Source organism: Eleutherodactylus coqui, chromosome 2, assembly GCF_035609145.1.
Source record: "Eleutherodactylus coqui strain aEleCoq1 chromosome 2, aEleCoq1.hap1, whole genome shotgun sequence".
Taxonomy (NCBI): domain Eukaryota; kingdom Metazoa; phylum Chordata; class Amphibia; order Anura; family Eleutherodactylidae; genus Eleutherodactylus; species Eleutherodactylus coqui.
The window spans coordinates 36,887,799-36,905,005 of record NC_089838.1 but is presented as its reverse complement, the minus strand read 5'-3'; the positions used below and the strand labels follow the sequence as shown (position 1 = coordinate 36,905,005).

Here is a 17,207-nt window from a genome sequence, read left to right as displayed (position 1 = left end):
ACAGGTTTGGCATTGGGGCCCAGGAGCTTTAAGTTACGCCTCTGCGTTAAAGGGTTAAGAGAAGTTGGGGGCCCCCCAGATAAACTTTTGCACCCAGGCCCATGAGCCTTTAGCTACGCCCCTGGCACAATGGATAGCCCAATTGAAAGTCAGTGGCCCCAATCCTGCAGCATTGGCATCTATCACGAAACAGGTCCCCAATGCATCATGACTTCCATTACAAATTAGAAACCGTGATGCAAATGTAAGCAGAGCTTTAGGCTCCGCTCTCTCCCTTCCATCAGGTTCTCAATGGTCTCTAACAGCCAGAATATCATATCATTCTGTACTACTCTATCAAGCAGATACTCGTAAATCAATGGGATTCATTATAAATCAATCATAATATGTTCGTTCTAGCAATCCTATTCCACCTTCGTATTTTCTTGGACGGATATTCCAAAGGATTCCCAAGAGAGCTTGACAAGCGTTAAACACTAATTTAGGAGTAGCTATTAGGCTGTCATCCATTTTTCATAGTGAACATTATCCTATAATCATATATAGTATTGATATTCTTTTTAGATATACCTTGTTCCAGTTTGGTCTTGAAACCAAACTAACTTGTCTGCTTCCAATTTTCAGGGGATGTGGTGGATGTTTATCAGAGGGAGTTCCTGGCCCTCAGGGATCGCCTGCATGCTGCTGAACAGGAGAACCTAAAACGCTCCAAGGAGCTCAACCTAGTTCTAGATGAGATCAAAAGGGCCATATCCGAAAAACAAGCCTTACGAGACATCAACCGGACGTGGAGCAGCTTATCTGGTGAGATCCTAGCTTCTAACAGAACACCATCCTATGAATCATGTCTGCCGCTCAGACTGCTTCCCAATATCGGCTTGGATGAAGAACCATTAGCTGTGTTTACTACGCCGTTCGCTTGCACTCTACGTGTTTTGTGTTGCTTATAACAATGCTGACTGGTTTGCAGTTACGTCCCATGTGATATACAACTCGGGACATGTTAGACCTAATGAGGGCACCTCAAAAGTTCTTTTACTATTCTATATAGGGGATGTATTTAAAATAGTGGGGCAAATATATATTCCAGATCGTATTGTTTGGACGGGTACACGGAGAAGCACAATGATTATCCGCTTCCTTTATGAGAAGCCTCCACCTTTTATTTCTGCACAATCAAATGTTAATTCTCTTCGGCAGAGAAGAGATTTTCACTACCAAATTGGGAAGTTCTGCATTTCCTGAATATTTGTCCATATGCCCTTTGAACATATATATAGTCTGCATAAAAGTAGCGATTCTGAGTTACAGCCTGTGTAATAATTGAAAGTTTTAACAATTCTGTTTACTATTGGAACCAGTCAGCAAACTTGTGGACAGACACACCCCTTAGCTAAAATGCATTGGGAGAGTTAGCTTCTCCTACAGTATTGTACAGTTCATTGGGTATGGCCGAATGCATACGGCCGGGTCGGATTTTGCATGCGGGATCCCGCAACGGAATCCGACCCATTGCCCAGACGGTGACCCCTGCAGACCCCTGCTTTTACCTGTCCGCAGTGTTCTTCATCTGTAATGCGGATGTGCAAGCCGGCGCACATGTGCAGTACAGATGGCGACGCTAGACGATGGCGCGGATCCTGCGACCTTTCCACAGCGATGATTGTGGAAGGACCACGGATCAGCCCGCGAGGAATCCACGCTGAAAAAATAGAGCATGCTACGATTTCCCCTCCACGAGTGGAAAATTGCAATTAATTTCCGCTCGTGTACCAGGAAAAGCGATTTTCTATTGCATGCTATGGGCGGTATTTGCTGCGGAATCCGGAGGCGGTCGTCTGTTCCGGATTCCGCAATGCAAATATGCCCGTGTGCATTGGGCCTAAGTGCTATACTTTCCAGAATGGGAATCAGCAGAGCAAGCTTTGTATATTGAACTAGCAGTGATGAGGGATTTTGGCTCTGAAGGCGTCTGAATCAACACAGGCTTCAGCTCAAGATCATTGAAAGATAGCTGATAAGTTGACTAAGGCTCTCAGTGCGCTCTGCTTTTATGTGGATTATAGTTGTTTTTTTGTTTTTTTTTTACCAAGATATAAAGTAATCTCCTATTCACAGGTTAGGGGATTAAATTTAGGATTGTTGGGTCAGATTGCTGGGACCCTTACCAATCCTGAGAGTGGGGGTCCTCGTGGCCCCCACACCCTTAGGAGCGGAGGTGGCGCCACCACTCCATGTATAGTCTCCGCTCTGTTCACGTCAGGACCCCTGTTCTCGGGTCAGTGGTAGTCCCACAGCTCATAAGATTATTTGCTATAAAGGCAACGTGTCATCCTGCTTTAACCATTCCCAATGTTCATTCTAGCCTTGAAAACACCCTTCCAAATTCATACCCAGTAGTGCTTCATACCTTCATAAGTAGTTTTGTAAAGTTCCTGTACCTGGGCCTGTCTGGACTGTGCAGGCTACATGTTGAATTTGCTCTAAGACGGCTCCTCATCCTTTGACAGCCCTCCACCCTGTCCTCTATATCCCATAGTACTGCGGGACATCAATTTGGGGACAGTATAACTTTTAGAGGCAAAGAGGGGCTACACTACAACATTGAGGGGCTGTGCAATGGGCTCTCTAACTTCGAGGGGCTCCATGGGCGGCACTATTACCATTGGGGAGGTACTGAGAGTGCTACTGAGTTGTGGCTGGAAGTAGTCCTCATGGCAGTCTGGGCCTACGTAGAGAAAAAGACTAACACTGTTGACTCCAATCAGAGAAGACATCACCTGTGATCACTGGAGCTAACTGCAATGTAATCACAATCGCTGTGTAGAGCCGCTATCTGACGGTAGTTTGGTGGCAGCAATCTTCTACAGATGAAGCACGGTATCCGAGGTCTCAGTTTTATAAAAGATGCTGTATATATATGCGGTCTCTGATATATTTTATATACAGTGGGTCTGGAAAGTCTTCAGACCCTTTCACCTTTTTTTGGCATTCTGTTAGGTTGGGGTCATGTGCAAAATAATAATTAAAAAAAAAGTTTTCCCCCCATTATTCTATACTTAATATTCTATAATGACAAAGTGAAAACAGAATCTTCAAAATCTTTGTAAATGTACATTTTGCATTGACATGAGTATTCAGACCCTTTAGTGCGACACTTGAAATTTAGCTCTGGGGACCTCCCATTTCTGTTAATCATTTTTGAAATGTGATTGAACTACACCTTGATTGGAGTCATTTGTGGTAAACTCAGCTGATTGAACATAATTTTAAAAGATGCACCCCATAATGTCAGATTTTCATTTAAAAAAAAAAAGAAAAACTAAATTCAAAAGTTTTTGAACATTCTGATTTCACTTCATTATGAGGTATTAAGTGCAGAATAATGCAAAAAACTTGAAAGCTTGTTTTAATTTACGCAAGGCTACAGCATAAAAAGTAAAAAAAAGTCTGGCCCTTGTGTGTCTATATGTATATATAATGTATTATGTTTTTTATTATTTATTGTTACACACACTGTTTGTCAAAGAAAATCAAGCCTCTAGAAGAAGTTGTCATTTTGTTGCAAAAGCCGGCATGCAGTTACATCTCAGGCAGATATGCAAATGATTAACGCTGTGGTGTGATTAGATAAACGGTGTTGCTACCTGAGGCCCTTAAAGGGGTTCTGACATGAAAAAAAAAAAATTGTACTCACCTTGCCTGGCCTGGCCCGATCGCCAGGCATGTCCCCTCCAGCCGGCATCTTCTTCTGTGCCTTTAAAGCAGAGCAGGAGCGGTCAAAAAGACCGCTTCCTGCTCTGGTCCGTCCGTCAGGCACTTCCGAGGTCAACGGACGGACCGCCACAGCAAGCACGTCACAAGCAGTGCTTGCTGTGGGCGGCCCGTCCGTCCGGCTGAACTCCGGAGTGCTGAGCATGCGCAGTGGAGACGCGGCCCATCCTGACTCCTGTCAGAGGGCACCTCTCCACTGCGCATGCGCGCGATCCCGGAGCAGCGCGGCTGCTGGAGGAAGAAGACTGCATGCCGGGAGGCATACTAGCACTTTCTGCTTAAGTTAAGCAGCGCTGCTGATTAGAGCCACCTGATTGGCTCTTCGGCACCACGTGACTGCACAGCGTGCACCAATCAGGTGGCTCTAGTCAGGCTGCTTAACCTAAGCAGAAAGTGCTAATATGCTGCCGGGAGATGACCCCCCGATGTCAACAACAACAGGAGACAAGGTAAGTATAAGATTTTTATGCTTTAGCAGCCATTAACCCATGGGTTCCCTGGGTCCATTAGGCAGACCAGGGAACAATGGCTGCTAAAGCATAAAAAAATTATTCATGTCAGAACCCCTTTAACCCATTTAGGACCAAGCACTGTAAGTTTAGAAAATGGCAAATGAAATTCAACATTGATAAATGTAAGGTTATGCACATGGGCAGGAGAAACGGATGTCACCAATATACACTAAATGGGGTACTGCTAGGGAAAAGTGATACAAAAAAAGACCTGGGGGTACTAGTGGATTGTAGATTTAACTGGAGTAACCAATGCCAATCAGCTGCTACAAAAGCAAATAAAGTCTTGGGGTGCATTAAGAGATATAGGGGCGAAGGATGAGAACACTATTCTTCCATTATATAAGGCACTAGTCAGGCCCCACATGGAATACTGTCTACAGTTCTGGTCACCGGTGCTCAGGAAAGATGTCACAGTGCTTGAGGGGGTTCAAAGAAGGGCAACTAAACTAATACATGGAATGAGAGGACTGAAATATCCATAGAGGCTATCAAGATTGGGATTCTTCACTCTAGAAAAAAGGCAATTAAGGGGTGATCAAATAACTATGTATAAATATATTAGGGGACAATACAAGGATCTGTTTATACCCAGGACTGCATTGGTAACAAGACGGCATCCTCTCTGTCTAGAAGAAAGCAGGTTTCATCAGCAACATAGATGGGGGTTCTTTACTGTAAGAGCAGTGAGACTGTGGAACTCGCTGCCTGAGGATGTGGTGATGGCAAAATCGACAAAGGAGTTTAAGAGAAAACTAGAAGTCTTTCTAGAGCGCTGTGATATTACAGGATATAGCCATTAAAAAGACAGGTGGTTGATCTGTAGATTTTTGGACTGACGGACTTGTAGTTAGGTAGGAATTTTCAAATGTTGATCCAGGGATTATTCTGACTGCCATTATGGAGTCGGGAAGGAATTTATCTACCAAAATGCGGTAAATTAGCTTCTGCCTCATTGGGGCTTTTTGCCTTCCTCTGAATCAACATGGGGGGTGGAAACAGGTTAAACTGCATGGACATTTGTCTTTTTTTGGCCTAGCATACTATGTTACTATGTATATAGTGATATGGACCTTGCTAGTATAACCTAGGATATCTCCTGTATATAAATAAATACAGTTTTCCCTGAAAATAAGCCCTACCCCTATTTTCAGGGGGGAGGGGGAAGCGGCTCAAATACAACCACACTAAATAAAAAAAATAAGCAATACTCACCTAGCCGCCGGCGTCTGTGTCCCTCGCGCTGGTCTCTGGTACTGTGGCAGGCTGCAGTCCTCAGCGCTGACAGGATTCTCTTCTGGTGGAGGGGCTTTGAATACCCCGCCTCCAGTAAGAGAGTGCTGTGATTGGATCAAGCGCTAGCCAATCAAAGCCGGTGCTCGATCATTCACAGCCATTTAGTGAATGACATCACTGAATGTCTGTGACTGGTTCATCGAGCGCTGGCTCTGATTGACTGGCACTCGATCCAATCACAGCGCTTACCAGAGGCAAGGTATTCAAAGCCCCGTCACCAGAAGAGAACCCTGTCAGCTGAGAACTGAAGCAGCGTGGAGACCTGCGCGTGGGACACAGACGCTGGCGGCTAGGTGATTATTGCTTTTTTTACCTTATTGCTTATACTCCCCTAGGCATCGGCATCTGTGTCCCTCACACTGGTCTCCATGCACTGAGAAGACACCCCCAGAAAATAAAAGACTGTGCCTCTTTTGAGGCAAAAATTAATATAAGACAGTGTCTTACTTTCGGGGAAACTCTGTATGTACGGCTGGTTAATGTTATGTATCTTCATGCATGTGATTTGGACCATGCTGGTATGCCCTGGATATCTCCTGTATATGTGTGTGCGTGTGTGTGTGTGTATATTATATATATGTATAGAGAGAGAGAAAGAGAGAGCGAGATACACATACACATACACACACACACACCTGCTATAAGTTATACATCACACATATAGTAATATAGACCATGCTGATATAACGTGGACATTTCCTGTAACACATGCAGGTTTTTTGATGCTTTTTACGTGGTTCAAAAATGCAAAGAAAAACATAGACTCATAGACTGGTAGCGTTGAAAGGGACCTTCAGGGTCATTGGGTCCAACCCCCCGCTCAGTGCAGGATTCACTAAATCATCCCAGACAGATATTTGTCCAGCCTTTGTTTGAACACTTCCTTTGAAGGAGAACTCACCACCTCCAGTGGAAACCTGTTCCACTCATTGATCACCCTCACTGTCAGAAAGTTTTTTCTAATATCTAATTTGTGTCTCCTCCCTTTCAGTTTCGTCCCATTCTTCTAGTCTTTCCTTGTGCAAATGAGAATAGGACAGATTTGAACACAGCCTAAGGGGCTGCAAACAAATTTTCATGTAGCCCAGGAAATTAGTCATATTTGGAAAGCTTATGCTAAGGAGCTAAATCATGTATGTAAATTCCTTTAGGTATACGTACAGGTGGGGGGGGGCCCAAACTGAAGTTTTATACACGGGCCCCTGAACCTTTTAGCTACGCTCCTGTCCCAGCCAATGTTAAGGGCATCTCTAAGCTAATTGAACTTTGCCTTCCTAAAGTTTAGTATTTTTGTAGCTCCCCAATAAGACTCCATACAGAAATTTGAAATTTATTATATCATGGTCACTATTTCCCAGGTGCCCCTAATCTCCACTCCTGTTGTTCTGGTAGGTTTGTTGGCTAAGATAATTATCTTTAGTAATTGGCAGAAACTCATTTCCTTTATGAGATCTGCAGGTTTCACCTTCCCAGTTTATATCTGGATAATTAAAGTCCCCCCTAATAATTACCCTATTGTGATTTGCTGCTTCATCTATTTGCCTCAGTAATAGATTTCCGGTGGCTTCTGTTGTATTTAGTGGCTTATAGAAAGCCCCTATAAGGATTTTAGTATTTTTTTTCCCTCACTTATAACATCCCATGGTGTGCAATTTAAATAAGACTTTACATAAAGACAAACTATTCAACATTTCTGTTGTTTTTCAATCCCTCCTGAACAGACTGTAAGTTAACCAACCAGTCACAGCTTTCATCCAACCAGGTCTCAGTTATTCCCACTATGTCATAATTTTCCTCAGACATTACTTCCAGGTCGTCTACTTTATTGATCAGACTTCCAGCATTAGTCACCATACGGTTTAGAAGGTTTTGGGTATTTTTTTTTATTTTAAGTATATCTCTATTAACCCTTTCCAATCCAATTTTGGATTCAGGGTTTCCTAAAAGGCTTTCTCTTTTTGCTGTTATAAAACTGTGCCATCTGCTGGCTAAAGCCAGTGTGTGTGCGCTAGAAAGGCTCTGACAGCTGAGTGGTTGGCAATAGACGGTAAGAATACCCTGTCGGACATTGGAGCTGCACAAGCTTTAATCAGAAGGTAGACGTCAGACAGTGAATTGGAAAGGGTTAACTGTCTACACTGTCTTTCCCTCTATCTCTCTGGTTGCCCTCCCCACAGTCCCTAGTTTAAACACTCCTCCAACCTTCTAGCCCTCTTCTCCCCCTGTTGCAGGGCAGCTATCGGGCTCCTATGCAGGAGATCATTTGTGACCAGCCGCACAGATTAGTTCAGTCTCGCATACTGATCACAACGACAACTTCACGCAATGCTATTTAAATTGAATGCGTAATGAAACTAAGAATATAAAGCCTCATTTGGTAATGTATGACAACGGGTATTGCTAAGTCTAAGAATTAGGAAAGATTAGGAAACCACAAACATTATATCCATAACAAATGAGGCACTCTAAATGTGTAATCCACAAACTCAGTCAGTTAGGCTGGCTTCCCGCGGGACGAAAATTCCGTGGAATGTCTGCAGCAGGACCGCACGGAAGAGGAGAGGCTGTTTTCCGTTGCGGGAATCCAACCCCTATAGAGAGAAGAGAGCCTGCAGCAGAAACTGCGATATAATTGACATGTCACTAGAGATGCCCGCTCGGAAGAAAAGATCCGGCTGCCGGCGGGGAGGAACGGAGGGGAGTCCTCTCTCTCCCTCCCCCCCGCTCCCCCTGCTCACTGCCGCAACTCAACCTGTCACCTGCGCCTGCAGCCGAACCTTTTCTTCCGAGCGGGGAAATACTCGCTAAGGACAAGCCTCGATCGAGCAATTGTCCTTAGCGAGTATGCTCGCTCATCTCTACATGTCACGGATTTAAATTCCAGGTTGGTTTCCACTCGGCTTGACGGCAGCGTGTGAACAAGATTTCTGCAAATCTCCTCCACTTTGCTGCTTAGTCTCGGGTTTAAAAATGCCAGCAGAATTTCTGCGCGGACCGTCGGCCCCGCCTGAGCCCAGCCTGAAGGTGTTTTTACACCCAACGATCCGCCCAGCGATAATCGTACACAGGAGCGAGCATCACTGACCAAATGGAGGTGGAGCGGGCCGGGGACCATTCGGGCTTGCTCACCTCCATTCACTAAAAGCAGGCCGTCCTTCATAAGTGAACAACTGCCTGTTAACACAGAATGATACATCGTTCAGTTTCCTATATGCAGAAAATGAATGATGAACGAGAAGTGAATGACGTCACGATTGTCGTTCATTTGGTGCATGCATTTACACTGAACAATAATCCCTCAGATCCTCACTACATGCGAACAATAAAATATATATAATAGATAATCGCTTCATGTAAACGCACTTTAGCTCTGCAGTAATTTAAGTGACAGGTAAAGCGGTATCCGTGACTGACACCCAGTATACGACAGCTTAGAGTACGACATCTACATGTAACCCAGAGGTGCAGCACCATGAAGTCCCTTCCGTACCTCTGCACGGGGCTCTTACTGCGGCTTCTGCATGGATTTTTACATTCTGATGCTTCAAACAGTCATGACGTTTCTGCACCAAATCTCCATCCGGTTATCCCAATTCCCATTTATGTAGCATGCGCCCGCTGCAGCACAGTGTTGGCACCGGTGCTTAGTTTGCTGTAATGTCAATGTTTTCCATTCTGAATAGATTTATGTCGCCGCACCTTTCAGCAAGTAGTTTTGTGGGTAAGAATCACTTGTTTTTCTCAGCACTAAATTGGACTAATGATTGTTCTTCAGCACATGATCCAAGTCTCATCAATCAGCGGTCTGCTGTAACTGCATTCCGTTGTGTGCCCGGCGCGCTGCCTGCCACGTTCGCACCACGCAGATATTTAATGGTGTCTTTTAAATGATCGAATCATCAGATTACATTTACGCTGTTTGTGTTGGTGTTTTCTTTAAGATGAAACCAAGCTGAAACTGTGGAACATCACAAACAAGAATGTGTTACATTTACCCACCATCTTCCACCACCTACCCCATCTTCTGTCCAAGGAGAACAGCTTGCAGCCAGCAATACATGTGGGTCAAGGAAGGACTGGAGGTAGATGCCACATTTCTTCTTTATGTCTTGTTAGAACATGTACTATTATGCTATACAAGACGATAGAAGTCCATTTTGGGAATACCTGTTTAACTAATAACCTATGCACAGGATAGGTGAAAAAAAGGAAATTGATGGGGATCTCACCACCCATCCCAAGAATGAAGGTCCTGTGTCCACCTCTTCGCTGCACCCCTCGCAACGAGGAGAAGATTGAATAGATTAGCTGTGGAGTATTTTGTTTGTGGCTCATTCATCTTCAGTAGGGCTGACCAAACTACCAGAGTACAAGCACTTGGCTATCTCCGGAAGTCCCATTAGAGATGAATGGAGTGAAACACATACTCAACAGCCACTCTAGTCAGTCTTTTCACTGTAGGGGGTGCAGTGATCCTGCACTGAGAAGAAGGGTAGACAGGACCCCCCGTTCTCAAGATCTGTGGGGCTCTCAATGGTGAGACCCTCACCAGACGTTTATCATCCATTTTATGGAAAGGTCAATTTTGGGAATACCTCTTTAAGGGATGTACAAGTAATGTTAACTCGTAGTGTTATCTATCCTAAGCTCCATACATGGCAGTCTTTCCTAAAAGAGATGTCTCAACAAGCACGGTGCCTTTCAGAATGCAAAATCCAGGGCAACCAGTGGATTTCTCCAGGTCTTGTTCCCAGCACCCCCCACAAAATCAGATGAATGGACATCCTGGCAATACAAAGATAGTTTAAGGTCCACCAAGATGGGAGATGCTCTTATAGATGCTCTAAGGAGGTCCCACCTGTATGAAGCTCATATTCCCACATAGGGCCCCATTAATATTGGCAAGTCAATTAACTTCTACTCAAATGCATAACATCTAGGTGTGTCCCAAGACTATGACCATACACCACCTTGCACCTATTAAAAACACTGCAAGAGGAAAGCGTAAGTACCACATAGCCGTATTGTTCTATATGTACCCACTAGGGTGTACAACCACAGGTTAAGAACCCAGTATACCTAGTAGACAGGGAACTTTTCATATCCAGTAAGCACCATAAACTAAGTCCTGGTTCTTATAGGACAGGAAACGTGGAGTCCAGGGGTGTACTTTTTTTTTTACTTACCCGGCTCCCTGTTCCCTCCGCTGTCACTACTGGAAGTTGGCGTCAATCTGTGAGTTTTGGCTCTTCAGTCATTGCGCGTACGCGGTTTTCTATGTATGCGCACTGACTGAAGAATAGAGTCCCGCTCACACACCGATGGCTAACTTCCAGAGGTGACCACAAGAATTGGGGAGATAAGTATAAGGCCGCCTGCAGACGGCCGGGTCGGATCCCGCTGCGAGAATTCTTGCAGCGGGATGCGGACCTGTGCCCCTGCACAGCTCTACGGCTCAACCTTTCCCGGCGTCTCCTCTTCTCTGTGATGTGCCGGCGTATGCGCAGAGCGGAGCCGGCGGGTCTCTACTGACATTTCTATGCGGGCCTCTGCAGACCCGCACAGAAATAGAACATGCCGCGATTTGTTTTCCGCGTGTGTTTTCACACGGACAAATCACAACTGTGTGCATAGGATTGTGTGCATGTATGCAATCCTATGGCAGCGGGCACAGGCGGAAATTCTGCGGGAAATCCCGCCTCAGAATTTCCGCCGCCCGTGTGCGAGGGGCCTATGAAGTACATCCCAGACTCCTTCACCCCTATCTTAGTTTATGGTGCTTATCAGATGTGACAGATATCCTTTAACCCCACCTTTGCCAGTGCAGTATGACTGCAATTGAACAGATCTTATAAGGGAAATTGAAACTACTTGTTGTATTCAGTCATTTATAAGACTATTATTTCTGTACGTTCTCCAGTGATCAGATTAGCATACATTACAGTACAAAGGTAAAGAGCCTGGCGGTTCTTCTGACAGATCACTTTTAGTACATACCTCCTCATGTAATACAATGCTGGAATATCTGTACATTATGCAGTTTCCTCCTGAAAATGTGTGAAAAAATTCTGAACTTATTGAATAGTGTCACTGTGGAAGTATATGCTCTATTGGTAAGGAATATGGTAATTCCAAGTTGTCAGTCTTTTCCAGGAGGAAGAACAGAGGAATGGTGCAATGCAGAAGGTTGTCTTAACTTATATCTGTTTACTAAAAACTATTCCTTTTCTGAAAAGTTTAGATCTTTGCTCTTTTATTGACTTACTTTATCACCCTTATCCCTTTTACAGTGTCTATAGTAATGGGGATCCCCAGCGTGAAGAGAGAAGTCCACTCCTACCTAACAGACACCCTAAACTCATTGATATCTGAGCTGAACCAGCAGGAGAAAGAAGACTGTGTTATTGTGGTCCTAATTGCTGAGGTACGAGGCATCCCCCACAATGTCCTTCAATGCTCATTGTCCTATGACTAATGTAGTGAAATCAGCCAGAACGCTCACTTTATTCACATACGAGTAACTTTCCTCAAGGGCTAATGGAAGAAAACACAGGGAAATCTAATGTTTTTATTAAGAAAATAAAAAAGATTTAGCATCTAGAGCGCTCTTTGCAAAGCGACATTACGGCCTCCATTGGGTCAGAGGTAGACAATTGGCCAGTACTGGAGCGTTTGACAGACGTAGGGGCTCTAGATATGGGTAGTAATTCAGATTTCCAATAAAGTTGTTAGACTAGTAATGACCCATTTCAGATTTCCTTCCAATTCTGACAACTCCTCCTAGGTGCTTGATGGTTTTTGACAATGAATGTAGAAATTGCAATCCAGTCTGCAGCAACATGTTATAGAGTGGTAGGAGTTGAGCAGACTTGGAGATATATATCAGCTCCCACTACTGTATGCCATGTTCCCTGCAGATTGGATTGCATATTCAATCTGCCAGGATCCTTTTCAATCAATTTGCTTAAATCAGCAGATATTGAAAGTGAAGCAACTGTCCACGCCTTTTGTGTTGGATCCGAATTCTGTTTGGATTGTATAATTGGAACTGGATTAAATACCCAGATCATACAGTAAAGGCCCATCTACACGCAAAGACGATCTTTGAAACAAATGAAAGATTGACAGTTTTAGCAATCATTTTGCATAAAGTGTTAATTGACACTAATGTCCATTAACACTTTATCAGCTTCATTTGCATGCAGAGCTCAGGATGTGGTTTGAGCTCTGCACACAGCTCCATTCTCTTCACATGGGTTGACGGTAGAATACAATGTAATCTCCGACTGCCGTGCCGAACACAGCGTGCGGTTTCTGTTATCGCTCTCCGGCTGAACAATGGCTTTTAAGCTCACCTTAAAATCATTGTTTGAACGAATTTTGAGTGATAATTGTTGCGTGTAAATGAGACTTAAGATATTTTAAAGAATTCAAATTAAAGTTGTAATTTGTTGGTGCCCATTTTGGTGCCCCTTGCACTTCAACCCTTTTATCTTGCCACATACATATAAGGGGGTTCTTTACTGTACGAGCAGTGTGACAGTGGAACTATCTGCCTGAGGACGTGGTGATGGCAAAATCCTTAGAGGAGTCTAAGAGGGGACCAGGTGTCTTTATAGAGCGCTATAATATTACAGGTTATAGGCATTAGGTGTCCAGCAGGGTTGTTGATCTCAAATGTTGATCCAGGGATTACTCTGGCTGCCCTTATGGAGGCAGGAAGGAATTTTTTTCCTCCAAAGGAGTTAAATTGGCTCGTTGTTTTTTTTTTTTTTTTCCTTCCTCTGGACCAACAAGGCGGGGGGGGGGGGGTTGATACAAGCTGAACTAGATGGACATTGTCTTCATTCAGCCTAACATACTAAGTTACTATGTATACCTACAGCCATTTGTGACACTCTGGTAGTAAAAAAAGATATTCGCTTCTAGTAGTATACGGTTCTGATATAAGCTATTAGTATTTTTTTCATTGTGTTGGGTCTTGATATTACTCTGCAGAGTGGAGATGTTGAGTCATTCCCCCTTAATGACCAAGTAAAGATTACTGTAGATTTTCTCTTTCTTAGTGATACATCTGCCTATAGAGATGTGTTAGATAAGACTTTGATTAGGATTGATCTTTGGGGGATCTTTAGACGTCGGTAGTGCCTATCACTGTGCCAGTTTAGATTCAAGAATTGTTTAGTGGTCTTCATAGGCTTACAAACCAAATCTCCTCACCTGTAAGTAGGAAAGAAATACCCATGCACGTAAGGTTAATAGGTAGTACTTTTGGTCCCATGGAAAATTGCTTTTCATTTTGTGTCCATTGTGGCATCATTGCCCTCTATCTGAGCAGGAAGTCCCAGCACCCTGTACAGCAACCACCTTTTGATTTATAATAAGCTGCTTGTAAAAGAAATGGTCTCTTGTCTCTGCTGTAGTTTTAAAGAATCTTCAGTACTTGTCATAACTGGCATCCTGAGTTACTAGGTGAAAAGGAAAGTTAGTGTTGGGATTATTAGTTTAACATTTACATCTACCAGTTACATTTAAAGGGAAGGTGTGCACTAAGCCATAAAATTAAAAATGGGTCTACTACCTTTGCAAATGCTGATTGTCACGAAAAAGTGCCACCCTCACACGACCGTGTTGTTACAGTATATTCTACACGCCGAATATGCTGTACCAATCTGCCATAAGCTCCCATACTGCCGATCATACACATTGCGCAAAATACATGCGCAATAAAGATCGCAGCATGTTCTATCTTTATGCGTATTACTCGCACCTGCACACTAAGATAGTACATGGCAATCGGTGGTCCGCAGCAAGTATGCAATGTCATTAAGTAGTTGCTGGGGGCCACGCGATTGTCACATGCAGGCGGCACGCAGAAAATGACTCTTGTGTGTAGACCGCTAGTCTTTTCTTAACTTTCCCCCTGTGTCCTTCAGCAGATAACCAATTAGGAGTTGTGCGATAAGAGATCTGGAAAGAAGAGCTCCTGAGAATTAATCAACTTTGGACTCCTGTTACAGGACGATGAAATTGTCTTTCTTTTGTGCTTTATTTACGGTCATTCTCTGGCTTGCTTCGGCTGCCTGTGCATTGGTATGGGGTAATTGCATTAACACTGCAGTAACAGGGTTCTGCAAAAAAATGCTTCTTGGCAGAAAACACCATGTCAGCTCCAGTTCAGTATCAGAAATGTGAGGACAATGTGACTTCAGCCCGGAGAGATACCAAGTATCTCCCTGCTTACAAATCATCCCTGGGATTACCAATAGTAGGAGAAAACATAGCCGTGTCTGGTCAAGGTTTCATTATGTTCTCCTGCATATAACATTCTGATCGACTATATAGTTATAAGCCAAATTCATCAGAAAGGTCCTTAAACCCATAACAGTTATGCACCTATATACTCAGTGCATTCATATGGTTCTTAATTGTCCAAATCAGGGGCGTCGTTATAGGGAAAGTAGAGGTACTCTCTCCTATCACTGCTGCCAGGAAATCCCAAGAGTCCCAGTGCCACATAGAAAAGACTCCAGTATTCTAAAATGCACATGGCAGGTAGGGGCTCCAGTTCCAGATTTGACAATGCGGCCCGGGAACATCATGTTACATCATATTTCTGGTTGAAATTTTGGATAAAAGAAATCAATATATCATAAACAGATTCATTAGTTTTGGTCCTTTATCCAAAGCCCCCACTTTTCTTTTCTAAGTGAAGGGATTTACTGCAATTTCCAAATTTACAAGCCCTTTACTGAGGAACCTGCTTTCTGTCTTCTGTTTAGTCTCAGCTACTTTGTCGTCCAATGATGCTAACCTGATTTTTCTTTTTTGTAGACGACCTTTCCAGTAATCACAGCCAACACTTTTATGGGCAAATTGGGAAACCATAAGAACGCTTAAGATTACTAGTATTATATGTCTGTAGTTCAAACTAGCGAGAGGTACCAGAACCAAGCTTACTGCATAGAATACAGTACTGGAACCAAGCTTGCTACATCGATATAGTACTAGATCCAAGCTTAGTACATAGCTATGGTAACAGAAACAAGTTTGTTTGTTTCTGTCAGAAGGAAAACATATTTACCAGTATAAAAAACAAAAATACATCAGTGCTCAATTCACAGTAATATTACACTTGTGGGGAGCACTATTCTACGCAGTAAAACGTTCCCTTTGTGCCCCCACAAAGTGGTAATGCTCTCATAGTGCCCCCCACAAGGTAATACTGCTTCCATTGGTTAATAGTGCCCCCCTTTGCCTTTTTGTAGTTAGGTAATAGTGCCCCCCTTCCCCCCCCCTCATTAGTTTATAGTCCTCTTTGTGCACCCATCAATTAATAGTGCACCCTTTGTGCACCCATCAGTTTTTAGTACACCCTTTGTGCACCCATCAATTAATAGTGCACACTTTGTGCCCCCATTAGGTAACCGTGCACCGTGTGCCCTTATTAATTATAAGTGCTTCCTTTAGTAATAGTTTGCTCTTTGTGCCCTAATAAGTTAATTGCGTGGCACATGACTCTCTTTGATCCCATTGTTACTTACCCTACTTTATTTCCTTTGTATGGGTCGAGCATGTTCATATGCATCAGTAATTCTCCTCCTCCCCAACTCAATCTTCTTCACTTAAGGCTGCATCATGTATCTTCCTCCTTCTCCCTCTCTGTCCTGCAGCATCTTCACGATTCATAAATCCTCCTCCTCGAGGGCTTTGTCTCCTGTACTGCAGACCACATTATTAATCTTCCTCCTCCATGGCTTTGCCCGCTCCCCTTTCTGTTCTGGAGTGGAGGAGACAAAGGCCATGAAGTGGAAGACTCATGATTCACTTGGAGTTGCTGCAGGCCGCACCGAGGAGGTGAGTGGTGCAAGTAACCGTGTAAGCAGTGGCTGGCCGGATTTACTTGAGGGCAGTTTGGGCAGCCAGAGGTTTCCCAGAAGCCTAGGTCACCATGTGACTGTCCATATTGCTTATATATAGACACTCATTGACTTGAGATCTGTTTTCTAATGGATCCAAACCGTTCCTCATGGGTCCAACAGGGTGTGTGTGTCATTGGAAGGCCAGATGAAAACTGGCAATAGGATCCTATGATGTAATTGTAAACAGAATGTATGCAGCCTATGTATGTCGGTCTCTATGGTACAATGGGAGGGCTGCTAAGAGACAGAAAAGATGGAAAAACTTCATCTATACTACAAAAAAAATTGAATAGTAGAAAAAATCAGGAAAAGTTAAAAAAAAAACAAAAAAACCCACAAACCTTCAACTGTATATCACTTCTGTAGTTCAGATAGATCGGACAGTGTGAACCTCCTTGTTTCTACAAGGCTGCGTTCACATTCTTTCAGAAAACACCACGCAAAAACCCAGCATTTAAGCACAATTTCACGTGGCGTTTTCGAACGCATGTTCCAGCGTTTGACGGCATTTAACGCACCCCATCACTGTGATGGCTGATGAAGTGCGCTAAAACACGTGAAAATAGAGCAGACAGCACTTGAAAATTGTGCCATTAGAAACGCTGCATTCAAGTGCTGGTCAGTGCAGCCCCATTGAAATTAATGGCTACGTTGTACCGATGGTAGCGTGGCGTTCAGGATGCCGCGTAAAGCGTGGTAAAAA

General features: G+C 43.7%; 1 protein-coding gene across 1 annotated transcript in view; it reads left to right on the top strand.

Annotated features, from left to right (window-relative positions):
• Nucleotides 1-17,207, top strand: part of MGAT4B (alpha-1,3-mannosyl-glycoprotein 4-beta-N-acetylglucosaminyltransferase B) — a 345,980-nt gene that overhangs the window by 199,784 nt on the left and 128,989 nt on the right. Inside the window, exons 2-4 of the mRNA XM_066590582.1 lie at nucleotides 625-804; nucleotides 9,524-9,664; nucleotides 11,873-12,006. Coding sequence (XP_066446679.1) covers nucleotides 625-804; nucleotides 9,524-9,664; nucleotides 11,873-12,006 — 455 coding nt within the window. The remainder of the gene's footprint in view (nucleotides 1-624; nucleotides 805-9,523; nucleotides 9,665-11,872; nucleotides 12,007-17,207) is intronic.